General features: G+C 33.9%; 2 protein-coding genes across 3 annotated transcripts in view; both read right to left on the bottom strand.

Moving 5' to 3' along the window:
* The window catches only part of LOC130215145 (calcium/calmodulin-dependent protein kinase kinase 2), a 66,226-nt gene extending 55,792 nt beyond the window's left edge, over window positions 1-10,434 (bottom strand). The window contains exon 1 of one of the 2 annotated variants that reach the window (XM_056447049.1): window positions 10,155-10,434. The gene's annotated coding sequence lies outside the window, so the exon portion shown is untranslated. The remainder of the gene's footprint in view (window positions 1-10,154) is intronic. The other variant, XM_056447050.1, reaches the window with a different exon arrangement.
* A 670-nt stretch (window positions 10,435-11,104) lies between these two features.
* snrpd3l (small nuclear ribonucleoprotein D3 polypeptide, like) lies at window positions 11,105-16,353 on the bottom strand. The gene is made up of 4 exons (XM_056446536.1): window positions 16,269-16,353; window positions 13,359-13,492; window positions 13,041-13,233; window positions 11,105-11,316 (listed from the first exon to the last, which is right to left on the bottom strand). Exons 2-4 carry the CDS (start codon window positions 13,482-13,484, stop codon window positions 11,249-11,251), a joined length of 387 nt encoding a protein of 128 aa, XP_056302511.1. The 5' UTR covers window positions 13,485-13,492; window positions 16,269-16,353; the 3' UTR covers window positions 11,105-11,248.
* Window positions 16,354-20,026: the final 3,673 nt, after the last annotated feature.

Below are 20,026 nucleotides of genomic sequence, written 5' to 3'. Positions count from 1 at the left end.
AGCGTGCTCAACAGCCTTCAAATGTTAATGGGAAATGGACATTTTTAAAAATTTCAATACTGAAGACGATACTTTTGACAATCCTACTTTGGAGAACATTTAAAACAAAATAGGACCTCATGGCCTAAAAACACCATCTCAGTGTGGACAAAGACCAAAACTATGAAGAAATATGCGTTTTTAAAACGCGATTTCAGTGTGTACACAGTCTTACACTGTGTATTACTACTTTGATCTATCTACACACAAACACAGCTTCAGCGTTTTCAAATAAAACAGTGTCTTCAGGGTTTTAAAAACTCTCAATTTTTACAGGCTGAAGGCATCATAGAGTAGTCAGCAGAACTTTAAAATGCATTTTAAAACCAAACTCGCTATTGTAAACCCATGTAGCAGGCTACCTTAAACAAGCATCTGAAAGTCTCACGTCTCCTCTTTTCAAGAACAGGAAATGCACAGTAGATGGAGGCAAGATGTGGCCTGACTGCAATGGCGGGCTGAGCTATTTTAATCCGAGAGCAGTTTCCACATTCTTCTGTGACCTACTTCGATCTTTGATGGATCGCAAACCAAGCGTTTCTGCTTCACATGCTCAACCTTCTGAAACACAAGCAAACCTCATTTGTTATGGAGACTCACAACAAGCAAACAATCCCTGGACTCCCCAACAAACAGCATCTACATTAAAGGCTTTCCACAAAGAGCAACATCAAATGCCTAAAAAGAGCCAGCATTTTCAATCGAGCCTTTACCCAAGATGACCTCCAGGAAGAAACCAATCTTAGCCTAGAAACAGACACGCAGCCTTATATCAGATCACACAATTTAACACACACGTTCTACTGCCTGGTTGTCTATATATTACGATTAGATGCAAAGGACATTCAAAGGGGACAAAAGGGTCCACAGAGGATTGACCGCATGGGACCATCTGGAGCACATCATTCTTCAAAACATAAAATGTAAATATAATCTACTATAAGGACAAGAAGCGGGGATAATCTACACACTGATCTTTAAAATGATTGTAATTTTAATATTGACTAAAAATGTTATGGTTACAGAATGAAAGGATATATATGTAAGGATTTTCAAGTATTAACCATTTTTTTATTTCTATTGTGTGAACAGCTTTTTAAGAAATCTGAAAAAGACCATCCCTGACCGCTTAGGTTGTCTAGGAAGCCTGTCGGCTGATCTTTATGTGAAGGACATTTTCACCAGGAAAGTTAAATATATGTGACGTTTGCAAAGTATTCATTAAAACTAAGAATCAGGTGAAAACAGGGCTGGGCTATAAAATCGATATCCATATTTATTGACCGAACACCATTGTCAATATTGATAATAAAAAACTTCGGTATGTAGTTTCGATATGAAGCGCTATAGTTTTATTAAAATGTAGCTGCTGAGCACGTGCCTTGGAAGTGATGCCAATAAGCTTACAGTGTCACTTTGTTATTTCCAATGGAGGCACGTGCGACGTGCGCGTGCACATGGGAGCGATGTGTACATGGTGTCCAAGAGGCGCGCACATAATGCGCGCGTATTATTAAGATACACGTAGTTAAAAAACATCGGAACTTTTCTAAATGACCAGAGCGCTAGGACTAACCGATCTGCCTCACACTTTGTATTGAGTACACACACTTCAGTCATAATGACAGACTAATTACCTCAGACAAGCACAAAGCATGCATACGCACTTCAGGTCAGAATAACAAAACACATGAAAATAAGTGCCGTATAGCACCAGTGAGGAGATTGTAAATAAAAAAGATGTTAGGATGTCGCCAGAGTGGCTTTTTTGGTTTCTTTTCTTGTGCACACCAGCGACTAGCTCCCCATCTGAAAGATTTTTTAGCATAGGAGGTAATATAGTCATTTAACTTCACAATTTTTAATGCTGCAGTGTGTATTTGAACAATGATGCTTGTTTCCTTTACTCGAAAGCTCATATCTGATTATCATAATTTTAAGAGTCATCAAGTTTAAGAGTCTCTTTAACACTTGTTTATTTTATTATAAAGAGATCAGATATTTTGTTTAAATTTTGCTTTTGACTATTAAAACTATTGCCTTAGTAATGTTGGTAAATTATAATAAGGTAAATAAATAAAAAAATCCCATATTATGATATTGTGATGATTTTTTTTTTTTTTTTTTGCAATATCACCCAGCCCTAGGTGAACATACAAGCACTCTTCCTCATTAACATATACGTTAAACATACTAAAAACAAAAAAAAGATCAAAAGTAGCCTAGAGTGCCACCTGCTGGCTAAACTAAGCTCAGAATCGATTATAGAAAGAATAGCAACGCAATTGCAAATTCTTACAATTGATTTCTCAAACAATTATTTATTAAAGCTCTAGTAAAGCAGTGGAAATCTGGAGCAAGTTTTTAAAGGTGTAGTTCATCCGAAAATTGGTTCCAACTTGTTCAAAATGAAGAAATGTACCAACAAACACCCTCTAAACAGACCATTTGCCTTCAGTGGTTTAATCTGCATATTATCAAGCTACTGGAATACTTTTGTGGTCACATAAAACAAAAATAACAACTGCATTCAACGGTTTCTTCTCTTCAGTGTCAGTATATTGCGCACACTGAGCGCTGTGCACTGATGAATACCCGGCGAACGACTTCCTCTGTTTAAAAACAAATCACAGGCACATCAGATGTAATATGTCTGAGGTGTGGAAAAGAGCGACACACGATCTCGCTCCCTATACTTACACTGAGGAGAGGAACATTATTTTTGTTTTATGTGCACACAAATAAATTCCCGTAGCTTGATAATATTCCGACTGAACCACTAAAGACATTTGTTCTTTTTTTTTTATGAGGATACTATTTTTTCAACTATGAAACATTGCTGTCTATGAAGGATGAGAAAGCTCTCAGAATTTATCCAAAAAGACAAACGAAAGCCTCAGGGGTTTGAAAGGACATGAGGATGAGTAATTAATTACAAAATTGTATTTTTTTTGGGTGAACAAACACTTTAATGTGTTCACACCAGACAGAGTACGCATGGATAAATCTCGCTATTTGCACATAATTCGTTCATTCGCGCGTCAAATTTACCTCACACCAGGTAAACTGACTCTAGTTTCGATGCTAAATGGCTAATATGGATTTTATTGAGACAGTAGCTGTGCTTTATGAAGGCTGAAAAACTGTGTATATTTATTTGGTAAGTCCACTAGATCCTTTCAGAGGTGTACCCAGCTCTGTGAGTTCATCAACTCCGCTAGAAACTATACCTGGATGATGGAGGCTTTCAGCGATGCTTTGGAATGAGCCGACCCCAGTTTGATAAATTGTTGTCCGGTGTCGGCAAGAGGATTTCCTCTCAGGACACCAACAACAGGCGTTACATCATAATCACGCCCCATAAGAGAACGGTCCTGATTAGGCATGGTACGATAACCGTTTTCAAGGTATACGGGGGTTTTGAAAAGTCAAGGTTTTAAAACCGCCACACTTTTCTGTAATACCATTCCTAAGATTTTTTATTTACTTTTTTTGATTGTTTTTTTTAGATCAACAGTTTCTCCAGCAGAAAAATATCAAAATATGCCGTTTTAAATTGTGAAGAAATCAGTGTTTTTGGGAAAAAAAAAAAAAAAGACAACAGAAGTCAATGATTCATTTGAATTACTTAGCCTGACATGTTTACTGCTCCAAAATATTACAAATCTTTCAAAAAATAAAATATATTGCGTTCAAAGGGGAAAAAGTTTGTTTTTTTACCCAGACATTTAATAAGAATATATTTTAGAGCAGTGAGCACATTACCGTGATACCGTGAAACCATGATATTTTTATCCAAGGTTATCATACCATCAGAATCTTATACCGGACCATGCCTAGTCCTGATTGGTTAACGTGGCATAAATGTTCGCTCCCAAATTAAAACTTGAATGCAAAATCGTTTTTTATTGAATCTGTTGAAACTGTTTATTACTTCAGTATTTAACACTAGTACTACAGAAGCGGTCATTTTGACTGTTTACAATTTTTGCAATTTAATAACTTTGTTGAAATAAAACACAAATATCTATAATTCCGACTTTTACTAAATATTTGTATATTTCTTTCTTTTATTAAATGATTGTTATGATAGTTTCTACCTAGAACTACCATAGCTGTCAAAATGACTGCATCCATTTCAGTTGTCTGCTACTTTTCCGGTTGTTGCTAGATCAGATACAGTTGCGGCCAGAAATTAATGAGAATTTTTTTTTTAATTAAGTTTCCCATTAATTGTATTTCATTAACATCTACCCATACTCCAACCCTAAACCCAATCTTCACAGTAATGTAAAAACAGTAGTATTACCGAGTATTATTTATGTTATTCATTAAATTACCCAATACATTGTATCTTTTAATGTCTACCCCTATTGTAACCATAAACCCAACCATTACAGTACTGTAAAAATATACATTTTTGTTATACAGTATATATACAGTGACACAAAAAGGATGGTATATTGATGTGCGTATCCGCAGCTGTATCCTATCTAGACTTCACCATTTCCATGTAACTTTAAATATGCAACCTAGCAACCTAACATAACTTTACTTCACCTGTGTCTTTCAAAACAGCATATTCAGTGCCGAAAAAAGCCTTCTACCCCACTTGAGAAAGTGAAAATGAAAGTGAGTTGCAGACATTCATGGGTTGTCGAACGTAGCCTAACTATACATTTACAGGCTGTTTTACCAAAAAGATCGTATTTTTAGGGTGATGACTTTATTAAATATGATGACAGACATTCAAAGCTTCATTGTATTATCCCAATAGAAGCTTTGAATGTAAATATGACTATATGATATATTATATGAGAATAGTCAAAACGACCGCTATAGTATTTCTAGTAGCAGGCCTAATAGAATTCTGGTAGTTCCAAAGTAAATTCCTTTCTCCACAGACACCTACTGCAAGTGTGTTCGGTTTTTACAAACTACCAACATTTATTCATTCATTTTCCTTTCACTTAGTCCCTTATTTTATCAGGGGTTGCCACAGCAGAATGAACCGCCAATTATTCCGGCATATGTTTTACGCAGCATATGCCCTTCCACCAGCAACCCAATACTGGGAAACACCCATAGACACTCGCATTCACACACACACACTCATACACTACGGCCAATTTAGTTGATCCAATTCACCTATAGCGCATGTCTTTGGACTGTGGGGGAAACCGGAGCACCCGACGCAAACATGGGGAGAACATGCAAACTTCACACAGAAATGCCAACTGGCCCAGCCGGGACTCAAACCAGTGACCTTCTTAACTAGCAACATGACTAATGTAATGATTTCCTAAACAGAGAGTTTCAAAATAAACGGTAAAGTCTGTGAATATTTCATGCCATCATGTTGGCTTTTAGTTGCATCACATTCCATAAACTAAAAAAAATATATCTCGATCACTTTCTTTGCACATGAGGCTTGACAGATAAACAACTTCATCCAACTCATCTAAAACTAGATTTCAGATCCAACCCGAACAGCTCATTCCACAGGGAAAAGCCCTCCAGAGACCGCCTTATGCCACTCTCTCCAAACAAGGCAAACTATTTTAGACACCAAGGCAACACGAAAACACAAGTCAGTGGATACTAAATATGATTTGTTAATAATAAAGCACAGCTGACATGTAATGTATTCGCATGCATGTATATTTATCGCATCACATAACTGCTGTCCAAACCTAGTAAATTAGGGAACTAGACAGCATTTTTGGACGTGCAAACCTTTCGAATGTGCCTTTGATAGGCAAAAATACTGTCAGGCAGGCAGGCAGCTCAACAGATGTTGATACACAGCCAGTGATTTCACGGGTTTCACTTGTCAGCTGTCAAACAGACAGGATGAAAATCAACTAAGGATGCTGAATTCTACACTAACTGGGTCACTCTACAAAGCAGGTGCCATTTTTGTCTCTTATAAACATACGTGGAAAAAATTCTGACTTTAACAATCAGATATATGTATAGGATTGTTTTTATTTGATTTGGTTTAAATTCGATTAAATTTTTATTTATATTAGTAGTTTAGTTTTCTTTACTGTTATTATTTATTTATTTTTTTTAGTTATTTATTATTGTTTTATTATATACCTGTAATGTTAAATACGTACAGCTATATATCGTTTTGTTTGCTGCTGTTTTCTTTTGGAATGTATTGTAAAAATGTACAAATAAAACATTTTATTAGTCTTTTTCTTTACAATTACTATTTTATTTATCCATCTTTAGTTATTTATTACTATTTTTATTTATATGTCGTGTTAAATATGTACTACTACATATTGTACTGTTTGCTGTTTTTTTCATGTGTTCTTGGAGTTCTTGTTCTTTTGTATTGTATTGTAAAAATATATAAATAAAACATTTTATTAGTCATTTTCCTTACTATTACAATTTTATTTAACTTATTTGTCTTTAGTTATTTATTTTTAAATATTTTATCTGTCGTACAGCTACATATTGTATTGTTTGCTGTTATTGTCATGTGTTCTTGGAGTTCTTGCTTTCCTTTGTAATGTATTATAAAAATTTATACATTAAAACATTTTTCTTTACTATTACTATTGTATTTATTTATATATTTATCTTCAGTTATTACTATTTATTATTTACTATGTTCATGGAGTTCTAGTTTTCTTTTCTAATGCATTTTAAAATTGTAAAAAACAATCATTGAAAAAGGTCAAGTAGCTTATTTTATTATCATTATTTAATTAAATATGTGTATTTTTGGCTTGTTCCTAATCAGTCTGTCCAACTTTTTGCTATATATATTTTTTAAATAAAAAAATGTACACAGTTTATTGATCAAACTTGATTTTTCTAGCTTGTAATGCAGCTATTATTAAGTTTTCCTAATTTATTTTTCTAAGCAAAAATATATAAGCTACGTATTTAATTCTACATTTTAATATACTAGAAAATCTCGAAGGCATGTATGGAACAATTTGATTAACTCCAATTAAGCACAGCAACAAAATGCTTATTAATTATTAAAGTTTATTTATGTACTTCTTTAGTAAGATTTGTTTTACCTATTTGTCAGCAATAAGCTTTAGTTAATTCAATGTTAAGATAATTAGTATGATCACTTACCCTTTTATATATTTTATTGATTAATATAAATTTAAAAGACCACTTGAATATTCAGTTTCTCCAGATTTGCGATTAATAGTTAGTTATTTGTTTGAGTAAAACACATTTTTTGTTTATTCTGTAAACAACTGATGACATTTTTCCTAATTTCTAATAAAAATGCTCCCATGGCATTTTATATTTGCATAAAATAAAATGAAAGTGCCAAATAAATCAAACCCAGATGTATAAAAGTGGTAAATCCAGAAAAACTGTGAATTTGAGTGGTCTCTTAACTTTTTATTTATTTTTTTATTTTATACATATAATCCCACGTGTAATAAAATATGCAGCATTTAGCAAGAAGTGAAGTGAAATCTTGAACAAATTAATGACCTTGTAATAATTTCAGCTTGAACTAAAAAACTGTCAACCCCATTCTCATCAATCCATGTCCTCTCATACAGCAAAAATTGATTTATTTCGCTTGGGATGGCACAAAGCCATTCATTAACTCCTAAATCACATCAACTGTCTCACCAAATGCTTTAAAATTCTACAAAACGCTACTTTAAATCACCATATCAAACTGGAAAATGTGCCTTAACCATAGAACAAAACAACTTCTCTTAGTATGTGACCTTATTTCAATATTAGATGTGTGTATACAGTATAGGTAATAACCACTACTGGTTTACAAACAAACACAACTTCGGGCATATTATCAGTGAAAGCTGCATGCACACAATGACACTTGAACAGCTGATTCCATCTAAATCACTCTACACATACATTATACATTACATTTGTGTTCACGTATACATTTCACATAGAAATTTGCACAGATTTGTGACCCTGGATGACAAAAGCCATGTCTGATTTTGCACAGGTATGTTTTTGGCAATAGCCAAATATAAATTGCATGGGTCAAAACTATGGATTTTCCTTTAATGAAGTTCAATGAATTTAAATACTCTACTGTATATATCAAAACTCAATGTATGATAGGTAATGTGCATAGCAAAGCACTTTATTTAGACAGCTTTAAAGGAGATTTTCTCAGTTTTTTTATTTTTATTTTTAATTCTCAGATTCTTGATATTTTTTTTCATGTCCAGTTGTATCTCGGACATATATGGTCCAGTCCTAACAAACCATACATCAATGCAAAGCTGATTTATTCGGCTTTTAGATGATGTCTAAACTTCAATTTTAAAAACAAATACACTTATGACAGGTTTTCTGGTCTAGGGTCACATAAAATAAATAAAATATCAAATACATAGCAAGAAATTCAATCTTTTTTGATAAATCTGTCAACAATTCAGCCTTAAACGTTAGTCCTACTTAAGTCCAAAATAGAAATTAAGTGGAATTTACTTACAATATCATGTTGTGCTGATAGTTTTACAAACTTGCTATTTCAACTACAACTGTCAACCATCAAACCCTGTCCAGTTGTATCTCGGACAGATATTATCCTGTCCTAGTAAACCATACATCAATGCAAAGATGATTTATTCGGCTTTTAGATTATGTCTAAACATCCATTTTAAAAACAATTATGACAGGCTTTCTGGTCCAGGGTCACATGTAATAGATAAAATATCAACTATATAGCAAGAACTTAAATTTTTTTTTTGTTTTTTTTATATATCTGTCAAGAATTCAGCCTTAAACGTTAGTCCTACTTACCTTAACTTCCCAATATACATGTTTGAAAACAACAATTGAGTGGAATTTACCTACAATATCATGTTGTCCTGACAGTTTTTACAACCTTGTTATTTCAACTACAACTGTTAACCATCAAAACCTGTCCAGTTGCATCTCAGACAGATATTATCCAGTCCTAACACACTATACATCAATGCAAAGCTGATTTATTCAGCTTTTAGACGATGTCTAAACCTTAATTTTAAAAACAAATACACTTATGACAGGTTTTCTGGTCCAGGGTCACATAAAATAAATAAAATATCAAATACAAAGCAAGAAATTTAATCTTTTTTGATAAATCTGTCAACAATTCAGCCTTAAACGTTAGTCCTACTTACCTTAACCTGCCAAAATAGAAATTGAGTGGAATTTACTTACAATATCATGTTGTGCTGACAGTTTTACAAACTTGATATTTCAACTACAACTGTCAACCATCAAACCCTGTCCAGTTGTATCTCAGACAGATATTATCCTGTCCTAGCAAACCATACATCAATGCAAAGATTATTTATTCGGCTTTTAGATGGTCTAACCCTCAGTTTTAAAAACAAATACACTTATGACAAGATTTCTGTTGTTGGATCACGTATAATAAATAAAATATCAAATATATAGCAAGAAATTCTATAAAATAAATAAATCTTTTTTGATAAATCTGTCAACAATTCAGCTTTAAACGTTAGTCCTACTTACCTTAAGTTCCCAAAATAGAAATTGAGTGGAATTTACTTACAATATCATGTTGTCCTGACAGTTAATACGACCTTGCTATTTCAACTTGAACTAAACAATCTGTCAACACCGTTAACCATCAAACCCTGTCCTGTCATATATCAAAAATTGATTTATTTCGCTTGGGATGGCACAATGCCACTCACTAATTAAGTAAAACACATCAACTGTCCGACTGAATCCTTACAATAGTACAAAATATTACTTTAAATCAGCATACCGAATGCGCTTCATTCGTACAATAACCCAACTTCTCAGTACTGTATGCAATCTTGTGTCAATATTAGACGCGTATCTAGGCTTTGATGGCTTCTGATTTGCCATGTAACGCAATTTCACGCACATTACCAGTAAAAGCTTCATGTACACACTGGCACTCGAATGGCTGATTGCGTCTGGAGAATAATTTGAAGGCTTGTTGTTATTTTGCTAAAGCAGGCTAACGCATCTCTTACGAAACAGATGTTTGGGAAAATCCAGCCGCGGATTAATAACATCACTGTGTCCGCGTATGTTCACGCGTGTCGCCGTGTAAAGGTTTAACGCGGATGGTTGGTTGAATGTTTTCTGCTTACCTCGGCCGTTTATGAGCTGCTGTTTTTGAAGGGTATGTTGTTAGCTCGCTGGCAGTAATGGTAGCGGTTTATGATATGGTATGATGTGCGGGCAGCGGGGGACGGAGGTGCTTCTGCTGGGAGTGAATGTGAGAGGAGTGGCGACATCTAACGGTCACAGGTGGAACTGCGCCCAATGATGGCCTGACAGGCAGAGATCAGTGGTCTAAGATTAATTGAACTTCATTGCGGACTCCACTTAAACACCTGTGCTCTGTCTTAAATGCATTTACATATTGTGGTGAGACAAAAATGACACCTTTGGCTTTGACCGTTTCATTTAAATTCCAAAAAGTCCAGACTCAGAAAGCACAAGCTAACTTGCTGAAAATGGGGGGAAATCTGAAAAACAGTGGCAAAGTATGAAGATTTTAAATCATTTGGATTTTAAATACCAAATATACTTTAATAAGTATTGAAATGAATATTGATCTAAGAATAACAGATATTATTTGAGAAAACAGTACTATTGTTTTAATGTTATGATTAAAAATCTGGAAGAACCGTCAAGACTGAGTTGTCTAAAAAAATAATAAACATGTCTGAAAACACGGCACTTTGACTAATTGTTATTTTATGTAAAATGCTCTAAATGCCAGCACTTATATTTAGAATTTGGAAGGTAACAAAAGTATTAATCAAAAAGTAAAACTGTAAAACCTAAATGCAAATGAATATGAAGATATATATTTATTCTAAGTTAATTATTATTTTATAATAATAAAAACTACTGGAAGAAAAACAAAGTCTAATTGGGATTTCTCTCATCTTTAACGCTTTCATCTCACCTACATAAAGCAGATATTAATGCTGGCTGGGAGAGCTGTGGTCTACTGTTAATAAACCAAATAAGCTGCAATTAAATAAAAGGCTGATTCATCTGAATTAATTAAATGGATTGATTACATGAGAAAAGTAAAACAAAATTTTATTGAAAAAAAAATCAGCAAAACAGCAAGTTCACCAAATTTACTAAAAAACAAAAAAGGAAGCGCACAATTTCTCAAACGAAGAAAAGACTGTACAAAATGACTCCAACTGAAACAGGATTCCCATTATCGTCTTTTCTGGAAAATATTTCCCCTTCCTCCTGGTCCTCCTCGACCTCGGCCTCTTGCTGCGACTGTAACGGAAAGACAAACAGTTTGTGAATTCACCTTAAGCTTTTCCCATGAACAACGTTAACCCGCTCAGCTACAAACACGATCTTAAATACATCACTGTAAAATATCAGTTTAATTGACATGTAATCTAAAAGTATTATAATGCACTAAATGCTATTAGAAACAATGCAAATGATAGATCTGGCTAAAGAGCACTTGACTAAGGCTGGGCGATTTGGCCTAAAATCAAAAATCTCAATTAATTGAACATTTTAACTGGATTACAATTAATGAACAATTATTTTATATACAGTAAAGTCAGAATTATTAGCCCCTTTGAATTTTTCTTTCTTTTTTAAATATTTCCCAAATGATGTTTAATAGAGCAAGGAAATTTTGTCTTAAGTCTTATTTGTTTTATTTCGGCTTGAATTTGGGAAATTGAAATGGATTTTTAAATCCATTTTAAAGGTCAATATTATTAGCCCCTTTAAGCTATATTTTTTCGATAGTCTACAGAACAAACCATCATTATACAATAACTTGCCTAACTACTCTAACCTGCCTAGTTAGGGTAATTGGTTGCATTGCTTGATTTTAAAATAATTGAAGGAAACACACACAATCTACTATCTATGATTATTTATTAATCATCAAAGCTGAACAACTGAAACTAAAACACACATTGCCTAAAATGAACAGTCAGTTTCTTCTTATTTAAAAAAAAAGTGAAAATGAATAACTTGCACTTTTGAAACAAAATAAATTATTTTCAGTGTTTTTCATATTAAAAGTAGAAAATAAGCAGCATCTCTTCTGAATAAAATAACTCTTGCATATATTGTAAATAATATTTTAAACAGTGAATTTTTTGCATATTTTGTAAACAAACATTTTAATGTAAATAATAGCTTGATGGAAAATAAATCATCAATGTACTGCAAAGAAGAGCTCAAGAATGGCTCCATCGTCTTTCTTGACCAGAGATCATGTGGCTGCAAAGTGGCAGCAGAAGTATAAATCAGCCTCAGGCTTGAGGCTGATTTCTACTTCTACATCGAGTGATCGGCGTGACCCACGGCACCTGCTTTGTGCGTAGCCATATATTTATACTTCAGCATGCTGTTTGTGTGACTTACAAACGCTAGCTGGCAGCGGGTTTTTGTGTGACGGGGGCTCTGCTTTTTCTGAATGCTACCTTAACGTACAAGTTAGAGCTCACTCATTTAGAGGCAGGAACCGGTGGATGTGCAACAACTTAGGTAAACACAAAACAAAAGTTTCCATCTGAAGCTCCTTCATGGGACTCCACACTTGTAAACACTCGCTCCAACGATGGATTCTCTGCTGTGCTGCGGCTCTCCACGCGTGTCAACAATGCCAGACCGACCAATGACAGAGCCGTCGCAATGTGTAGGTACATTTTTGAGAGGTGCATGGGTATGCAACCGCGCGAAGGCTGCGCCAGACCAGGCACGTGCTCTCGATGTAAATCAGCTGTAAATCAGCCTTAACAGAGCAGGGTCACGCGACTCCACACACGGTGAGGAAAATAATACAACAAAAAAATAATTAACCTTTGAAAATTAGATAGATTATAGGTTCTGATTGTCGATTTTGATTTTTTTCTTATTAATCGCCCAGCCCTACACTTGATATAGCAAACCCGAAATATTACACAATATGACAGCAAATACTGTAATGAATTTAACTTTTTTTACTCTAACTCTTTTTAATAACTAACCTTGAGCTTTAAGAATAGCAGCTTTTCCTCTTCCGGCTCCTGCTCCTTGATTTTTGTTTTTCATGCTCTTCAACATGGGGGCGTTTTTTAACATGTCAGGCAGAATGAGAAAACGGATTTTGCTTCCGCGGATGTAGACCTGCTCCAGCTGTGACACTCTGCCATCTCGATAGGTCACTGTAATGTTGGACATCTGATTCACAGCACAACATAAATGCAGTCAGTTGCATGTCTCAGGAAGACACACAGCACATGTGCATTAGACTTTAAAATAATGTGATTTTTTGTGGGATGAACTGTTTTTCAGTTCAGCAGTACCTGGCAGTTCATGTTATCCTCTGCTTCGATCAGTTTTCCCCTGTACACTTCACCTGTGTTTGTCTCACAGGTCACAATGTGACCCTCTGCTTCATGCAGGACTTTGATGGGTACGCCAATAGACATGTTTTAATCTGTGGGACAAAAAAACAAAGTTAATCAAAAACACATATATATTAGGGTCTCCTTGATAACGGACAGTGAGAATCAAGCCCCCAAATGGTTATAAGGTCAAGAGTTAAAACTTGCTGATAATTCAACCTTTTGCCATTTACGATATAGGTGACCACATGCACATCATTATGTGATAGGTAGTGATAGATAATGAATGTGCTCAAAATATGCACAGGCTGTGGGTTTACGCTAATAATGTAAATAAGTTCAGTTTCTTCCACAGTCAGATGCTGTAAACGACCCCAAACATTTTTAATTGTGTCTTATTAAATGCAAATGAGCTACTGTTAGTAAGATGGTGGTGCATTTACAGCATGTGTCTCAGGTACTCAACACAAAACCTCTCTTTGGTTTCATCAAGTAAATGTCGCACTCATGTGACATTACAGTTCTTCATATCCAGGACTGGAGAGTTTATTATTTGTTTGCATTTTTTAGCATCGTCAAGTCAAATTTCTGATGTACTATTTGTTTTGTGAGTACTTTACCACCTTTACCCTCTTTTGACAAAGTTTAGAGTTGATTTCACAGACAGAGCTTAGATTAATTAAGCCACAGTTTTTTGGGAAAAGATCAGTCAGTGTATGTTTCTTATAGATGAACAGCTCTGACTTACATTTTTTGAGCAATGTTTTTGTTTGGCAATATTGTGGCTTGAAATAGGTCTAAGATAAATGCTAACAGGGCAGAGGGTCAGTGATAATGAGCAGAGCTCGTAACGTCACTGTAGGGGGAATGAATCTGGAACAGACCGCTTCTAAACTACTCATTATATTTTTTCAGGGTTTCTACAGGTTTCATCAAGTCTAATTTATGACTTTTTAATGATGCTAAAGTTTTTAATAGCCAAGTTAAAACGTTAAAAAAAACATTAAACACAAGTGTTGATGTAAGGAAGATAATTAAATCATATTAATAAGTAAATAGAGCTAATAAATTAACGCTTCTTAAAACTTTTATAGAAATATATTGTTAGTGATTGGATGGGTGTTGGCCCAATTAGATATAGCTTTAAATGAACATGGAAAAAAAATTAAGACCCGTTTAAAATTAAGACCTACAACACAATATTTTAGTGGATTTAAGACTTTAAGGCCTAAAATATTTTTTGAAATTTAAGACATTTTAAGACTTACCTGTTTGTAGGAGTTGCTCTCATACACAATGCTTTTGGATTGAAATTTCTATGGTCATCAAACGCAAAATATTACTGGGATTCTTGTTATCTTTTAAGGATATCCTGTTGGGATTTTTCAATTGTGATAAATTGTGATAAAAGTAAGGAATATTTCATTATTAACCTCCTTTTAATTCTTGCAAAATTCCATACACACTGTTGCAAATTCTCTCAAACCTTTGATTGTTTTTGGATAAGGAACGTTAACAGTACATTAGTTATCTTGCTTCCTATAAAATTCTTAAAGCTATAAAAACAGTTATTTTAATTCTCCTTTTTAATTAGTTAATTTTTATTTCAATTGTTTGTTCTTCAGTCTTTTATTCCCCTTGCAAGCTCTTATTTGATGCTTTACCTATCTGTAAAGGTTATGTACAACCTCTAAGTATTTTTGTAATGATGTTTTTGTTAGCCTCACAGTAAATTAAAAAAAGCACAAAAAAAAAAGACGAAAATTTTTTCAAAAATTGTGAAAATTATAGTTATTATAGCCTGCTTGCTTACACTGTCGACATCAGTATGTAAAAATAGTTTTAATTTAAATGTATGATTATAACTAGGCTCACTCGGAATCTGCGTGCATAGAAATCCACAGATTAATGCAGATTTTTAGCCCATCATTGAGTCTTGTTTATTTACTTGTGTAAACTTACAGTTTTTATTATTCATTTCAGTAATATTATTTACTAATATGAAAATATCCACATGATTTATTCAAAATACAGTTTGTAAAATCATATTTTCTGTCTTCTAGTAGATATATTAATGAGAGACTTGCTTTGTTTAGCAAATATGTGGCTCTAATTTGATTTGCATTGTTAACATTAAATAAAAGTTAAAAGGTATTATTTTTATTTAATATATTAAAGTTTTTAGTTATGATACTCCCAACACCATTCTGCGTTAATCTGCAGATTTTTAACAAAATTGAGCAAAATACTAAAAAATGTCAGCAGATTCTGTCTGGCCTTATAATAACCCATTTCGTTTTTTGCCTGTATACGTTTTGTGAATATCAAGCAGGGCAGCACGCTTGACTTGTAGTTATGATTCATTTATTCGCCAGCAGCGTTTATGAAAAATGTAATTCCCTAAAGGTCACTTCTTGGATAGGAGAAAATTAGTTGTCATATTAATGAAGTAATTTAATATAACATACTCATTAGAACAATTTCTTCGAGATTCGGAAGTACTTACGTTTTATGCTTTTGATTCAATAGCAAACCGACTCTTAAGAATCATTTGATTAAGAATCGTGTTCTTAAACATGTAACATTCACTGGACAGAATCCATGCTGGAATATGAAACACTATATAACCATTCGGCTATTGTAGTTATAAAAACTGACGCATATTGAATTCGATAACAAAACGAAGCTATAGACATTAATGAATATCCAAGATTAACCTCAAACGAGTCGCGTGAATGCAAACAATGAATGACCGAAATGAATGTTCCTCTACTAAAGAATCGAATGGGGCTGTATATTTTAGCATAGAAACCAAGCAATAAACTACAAGTAAAGTTAGCAGTTTATAATAATAAAGCATTACAGTACCTTGAATTTACAGCTTCGCTGAAACACCGCAGCTGAACAACGTGAGTATTTGCGACGTTTTCCCGCTCCCACAATGCACCTGAAAGCAAAAGCCCCGCCCTTTCCTGAAAACCAATTGCATCCTGGGAGGTGAAGTCCCTGTTGAAACCGTGGTAGCAAACATCTCAGACTCAAGACTCGTACACAAGAGGGCAGCATTGAATAATAAAATTAATAATTTAATTTAGTGGTTCAAATTAGTCACAATAGTGTCGCATACATAATAAACAGTTAATTGTTTATATATATATATATATATATATATATATATATATATATATATATATATATATATATATATATATATATATATATATATATATATATATATATATATATATATATATATATAAGCAACTATTAGTTATTGTCACTCATTGTAAAAAAAATAAATGCAGGGTTCCACACAACTGATTTGTGTTGGGACAATATGAAGGAATTAGGTTATCTAGTTTTTACAAATTTAAGTGGATTGAACATACAACAATTAAGTTGTCCCAAAAAAACTCAAGAATTACGTTGTTTCAGCTCATTTTAAATAAGTAGTTTGACCAAACCTTATTTTAAACCTCATTTGAGTATACTGCGATTCATATTTCAAACATTTCATAAATGATCCTGAAACCTAATTTATTATATGACAGTGTATGCCGCATATAAAACCACAAAGGCTAGAAGAATTGTTAAACAATGCTAAAAAAGCTTGCAGAAGTCATTTGTCTGCTTTTGGCATCATCAAGATTCATTGCGCTCGTCTCAGGCATTCTGCAAGGCAGCAATTCAGCCTAAATGTGTTTGTCACCCTGCAGTTTGACAGACTGATTCTGGGTCTATTCTTAGTCTTTTCCTCTTTGTCTGCAAATAACTGTAGACTCTGTTATGTTCAGATCAGGCTAAGCTGAGTTGAAACAGGAAGTTAACCGGTGCGTCTGCTGATTCTGTTTATTAATTGAATGTTCCTGTTTTCCTGAAATGAAGGGAAGTAGTAAAAACAAATAATGGGCTGAAATGATGTTTTATTATAACAAGTTAGTATAAACTTCCCTTCCCAATATATTTGCTTATCTATTTTATAACAGATATTACATAGACGTTATATATACATTTCCTTAAGGCAAGACACTGGAGGTGAATAGTGTTAAAAGTTATCGACGTGTAGTTCCCTGGTTGACAGTTGCACGTGATGTATTGTTTAATCAAAATGCTCTAATTTGCATACATTGAATGACAAATTTTTAAGTTGAATTAAATTAAATTTACAACTCACTTCAACTTATATCAATTGAACTGATTTAAAGGGGACCTATTATGGCCCTTTTTATAAGATGTAAAATAAGTCGCTGATGTTCCTAAAGTGTTTATGTGAAGTTTCAGCTCAAAATACCACATAAATAATGTTTTATATTTAAAACTGCCCCTTTCAGGCTTTAATCCACATTGAACCCTGTTGGTGACTGTCGCTTTAAATTTATATGAGATTGTGCTCTGTTCAAAAGAAGGCGGAGCTACAAATGCTTTTGTGTCAGCATAGTGGCAGATTCAAAAACAAGACTGATGTAATATGCTAATAAGGGAGAGATTGTCTCTAATGGACGGAGATTTCCCTTTCTGATGACATGTCAATCAAAGTGTTTCTGCAGGCTGTTTTCATGAAGAGTGATTATAAAAAAATAATTAATACAAAATAAATTAATAAAAACCCTTCAGAATTGAGAGATTAACTAGTGAAGTTTAATGTGTGTGACTGCTACTCACGTGGAGATTTATGAGAGAAAAAAAAATTCAAGAAAACTGCTCATATTTAAAAAAAAATAGGAATTGAAAATGAAATTTCCCAGTGATGGGTTGCGGCTGGAAGGGCAACAACCTGCGTAAAACATATGCTGGATAAGTTGACGGTTCATCACACTGTGGTGACCCCTGGTTAATAGCGTAACTAAGCAGAAAAGAAAATGAATGAATGAATGCAATTGAAATCTACAGACACAAAATGATAAAGTGCAATATTAGTTTGTTTCAGATGTTTTCCTAAATCCAAGTTTTAAGAACAACAAATAACTTGACTTCTAGTGGATCATTTGGTATCAGAAGTGGCTTATATGAAAGGCAAAGGCCTCTGGATTACGCTTATTTTACCAAAATAAAATATGATGATTTAATTATTTAATTAGGACAGTAAGGTCTGACTTTGCTTGGACAAAAGTCTTGTCCCTTAACAGAAATAATGTACAGTATAGAATATAAAGTCATAGTGCAGTGGGAAAAGAATATTAATATTGAGTATGACTCCTATGAGCTTGGAGGACTGCATCCATACATCTCTGCAATGACTCAAATCACTTATTAATAAAGTCATCTGGAATGGCAAAGAAAGCTTTCTTACAGGACTCCCAGAGTTCATCAAGATTCTTTGGATTCATCTTCAATGCCTCCTCCTCCATCTTAACCCAGACATGCTCAATAATGTTCATTTCTGGTGACTAGGCTGGCCAATCCTGGAGCATCTTGACCTTGTTTGCTTTCAGGAGCTTTGATGTGGAGGCTGAAGTATGAGGAGCGCTATCCTGCTGAAGAATTTGCCCTCTCCTGTGGTTTGTAATGTAATGGGCAGCACAAATGTCTTGATACCTCAGGCTGCTGATGTTGACATTCACTCTGCAGATCTCTCACACGCCCCCATACTGAATGTAACCCAAACCATGATTTTCCTTCATTAAACTTGACTGATTTCTCTGAGAATCTTGGGTCCATGTGGGTTCCAATAGGTATTCTGCAGTATTTGTGATGCAGAACAGATGATTCATTGGAAAAATCTACCTTCTGCCACTTTTCCAAATGATCAACTAGAAGTCAAGTTATTATTTGTTGCTCTTACAACTGGTAAATAATTTTGCAAATAGACTTTATGAAAAGCCAAAAATTACATGTGCATGTAAGAAATTCTTGTAACTCACTATAAAACGAAATCTCTTTCTGTGACCTAAAACTGCCCTCCTGAGATTGAACCTGACTTTCTTCTAGAGAGAAAGAAAAATACACTCAGTTCAGCCAATTACAAACAGTGACATAGTGGAGTAGGTGTGGATGTGCGTGTGTTGATTACACAGTAACTCCTGAAAGCTCATTTTAGCAGCAGAATGAACCTGCCAGCTGCTACTGATCTATGTGACACACTGACGCTCCGTTAGTCTGATTTACAATACAAGCATCCGTGACGGAGGAAGATCTATTACCACGAAAACTCGGAGATTTGTTTCTATAAAGGACATCTGTCTCATTAAAAAATGGTGTTCTCAACACAAAGTCAAACCACCGCACCGCACCGCACCGCTGAGCTGACTGACGTTGCCCAGCTAAAACCAACAAAGCAGGAGATCTGAACCCAAATACAAGTTTTGGATACTGTTTTTTAAAACTGACAGACATAATGGAAGATGATCCTTTTTTGTTACAATTAGACTACCTTGTTAGTTGTCCACATTTGATTCATATATATATAATAAGAAAGACAATAATGTAAAAAAATAAATAATATAATACCTTAATACATACAGTTTAATAAGATAATTTGCAAATAGAACAATTTTAATAACTATATATATATATATATATATATATATATATATATATATATATATACACATACATATATACATACAACATTTATGTCTGGTTCTCGAATCTGATTGGCTGATAGCCATGAGATATTAAAGTAATAT

The sequence above is a fragment of the Danio aesculapii genome, chromosome 21, assembly GCF_903798145.1.
Source record: "Danio aesculapii chromosome 21, fDanAes4.1, whole genome shotgun sequence".
Classification (NCBI taxonomy): Eukaryota; Metazoa; Chordata; class Actinopteri; order Cypriniformes; family Danionidae; genus Danio; species Danio aesculapii.
Note: the sequence above shows the minus strand (reverse complement) of the source record. Positions and strands in the feature narration are given on the sequence as shown.

Bases quoted from the DNA above. Each gene is read 5' to 3' on its own strand.
- snrpd3l (XM_056446536.1), bottom strand. From the start codon at position 13,484: ATGTCTATTGGCGTACCCATCAAAGTCCTGCATGAAGCAGAGGGTCAC. The intron at 13,234-13,358 runs GTACTGCTGAAC...GCTGTGAATCAG, and splicing joins AGGATAACATGAACTGCCAG to ATGTCCAACATTACAGTGAC. The intron at 11,317-13,040 runs GTTAGTTATTAA...TTTCCGTTACAG, and splicing joins TGCTATTCTTAAAGCTCAAG to TCGCAGCAAGAGGCCGAGGT.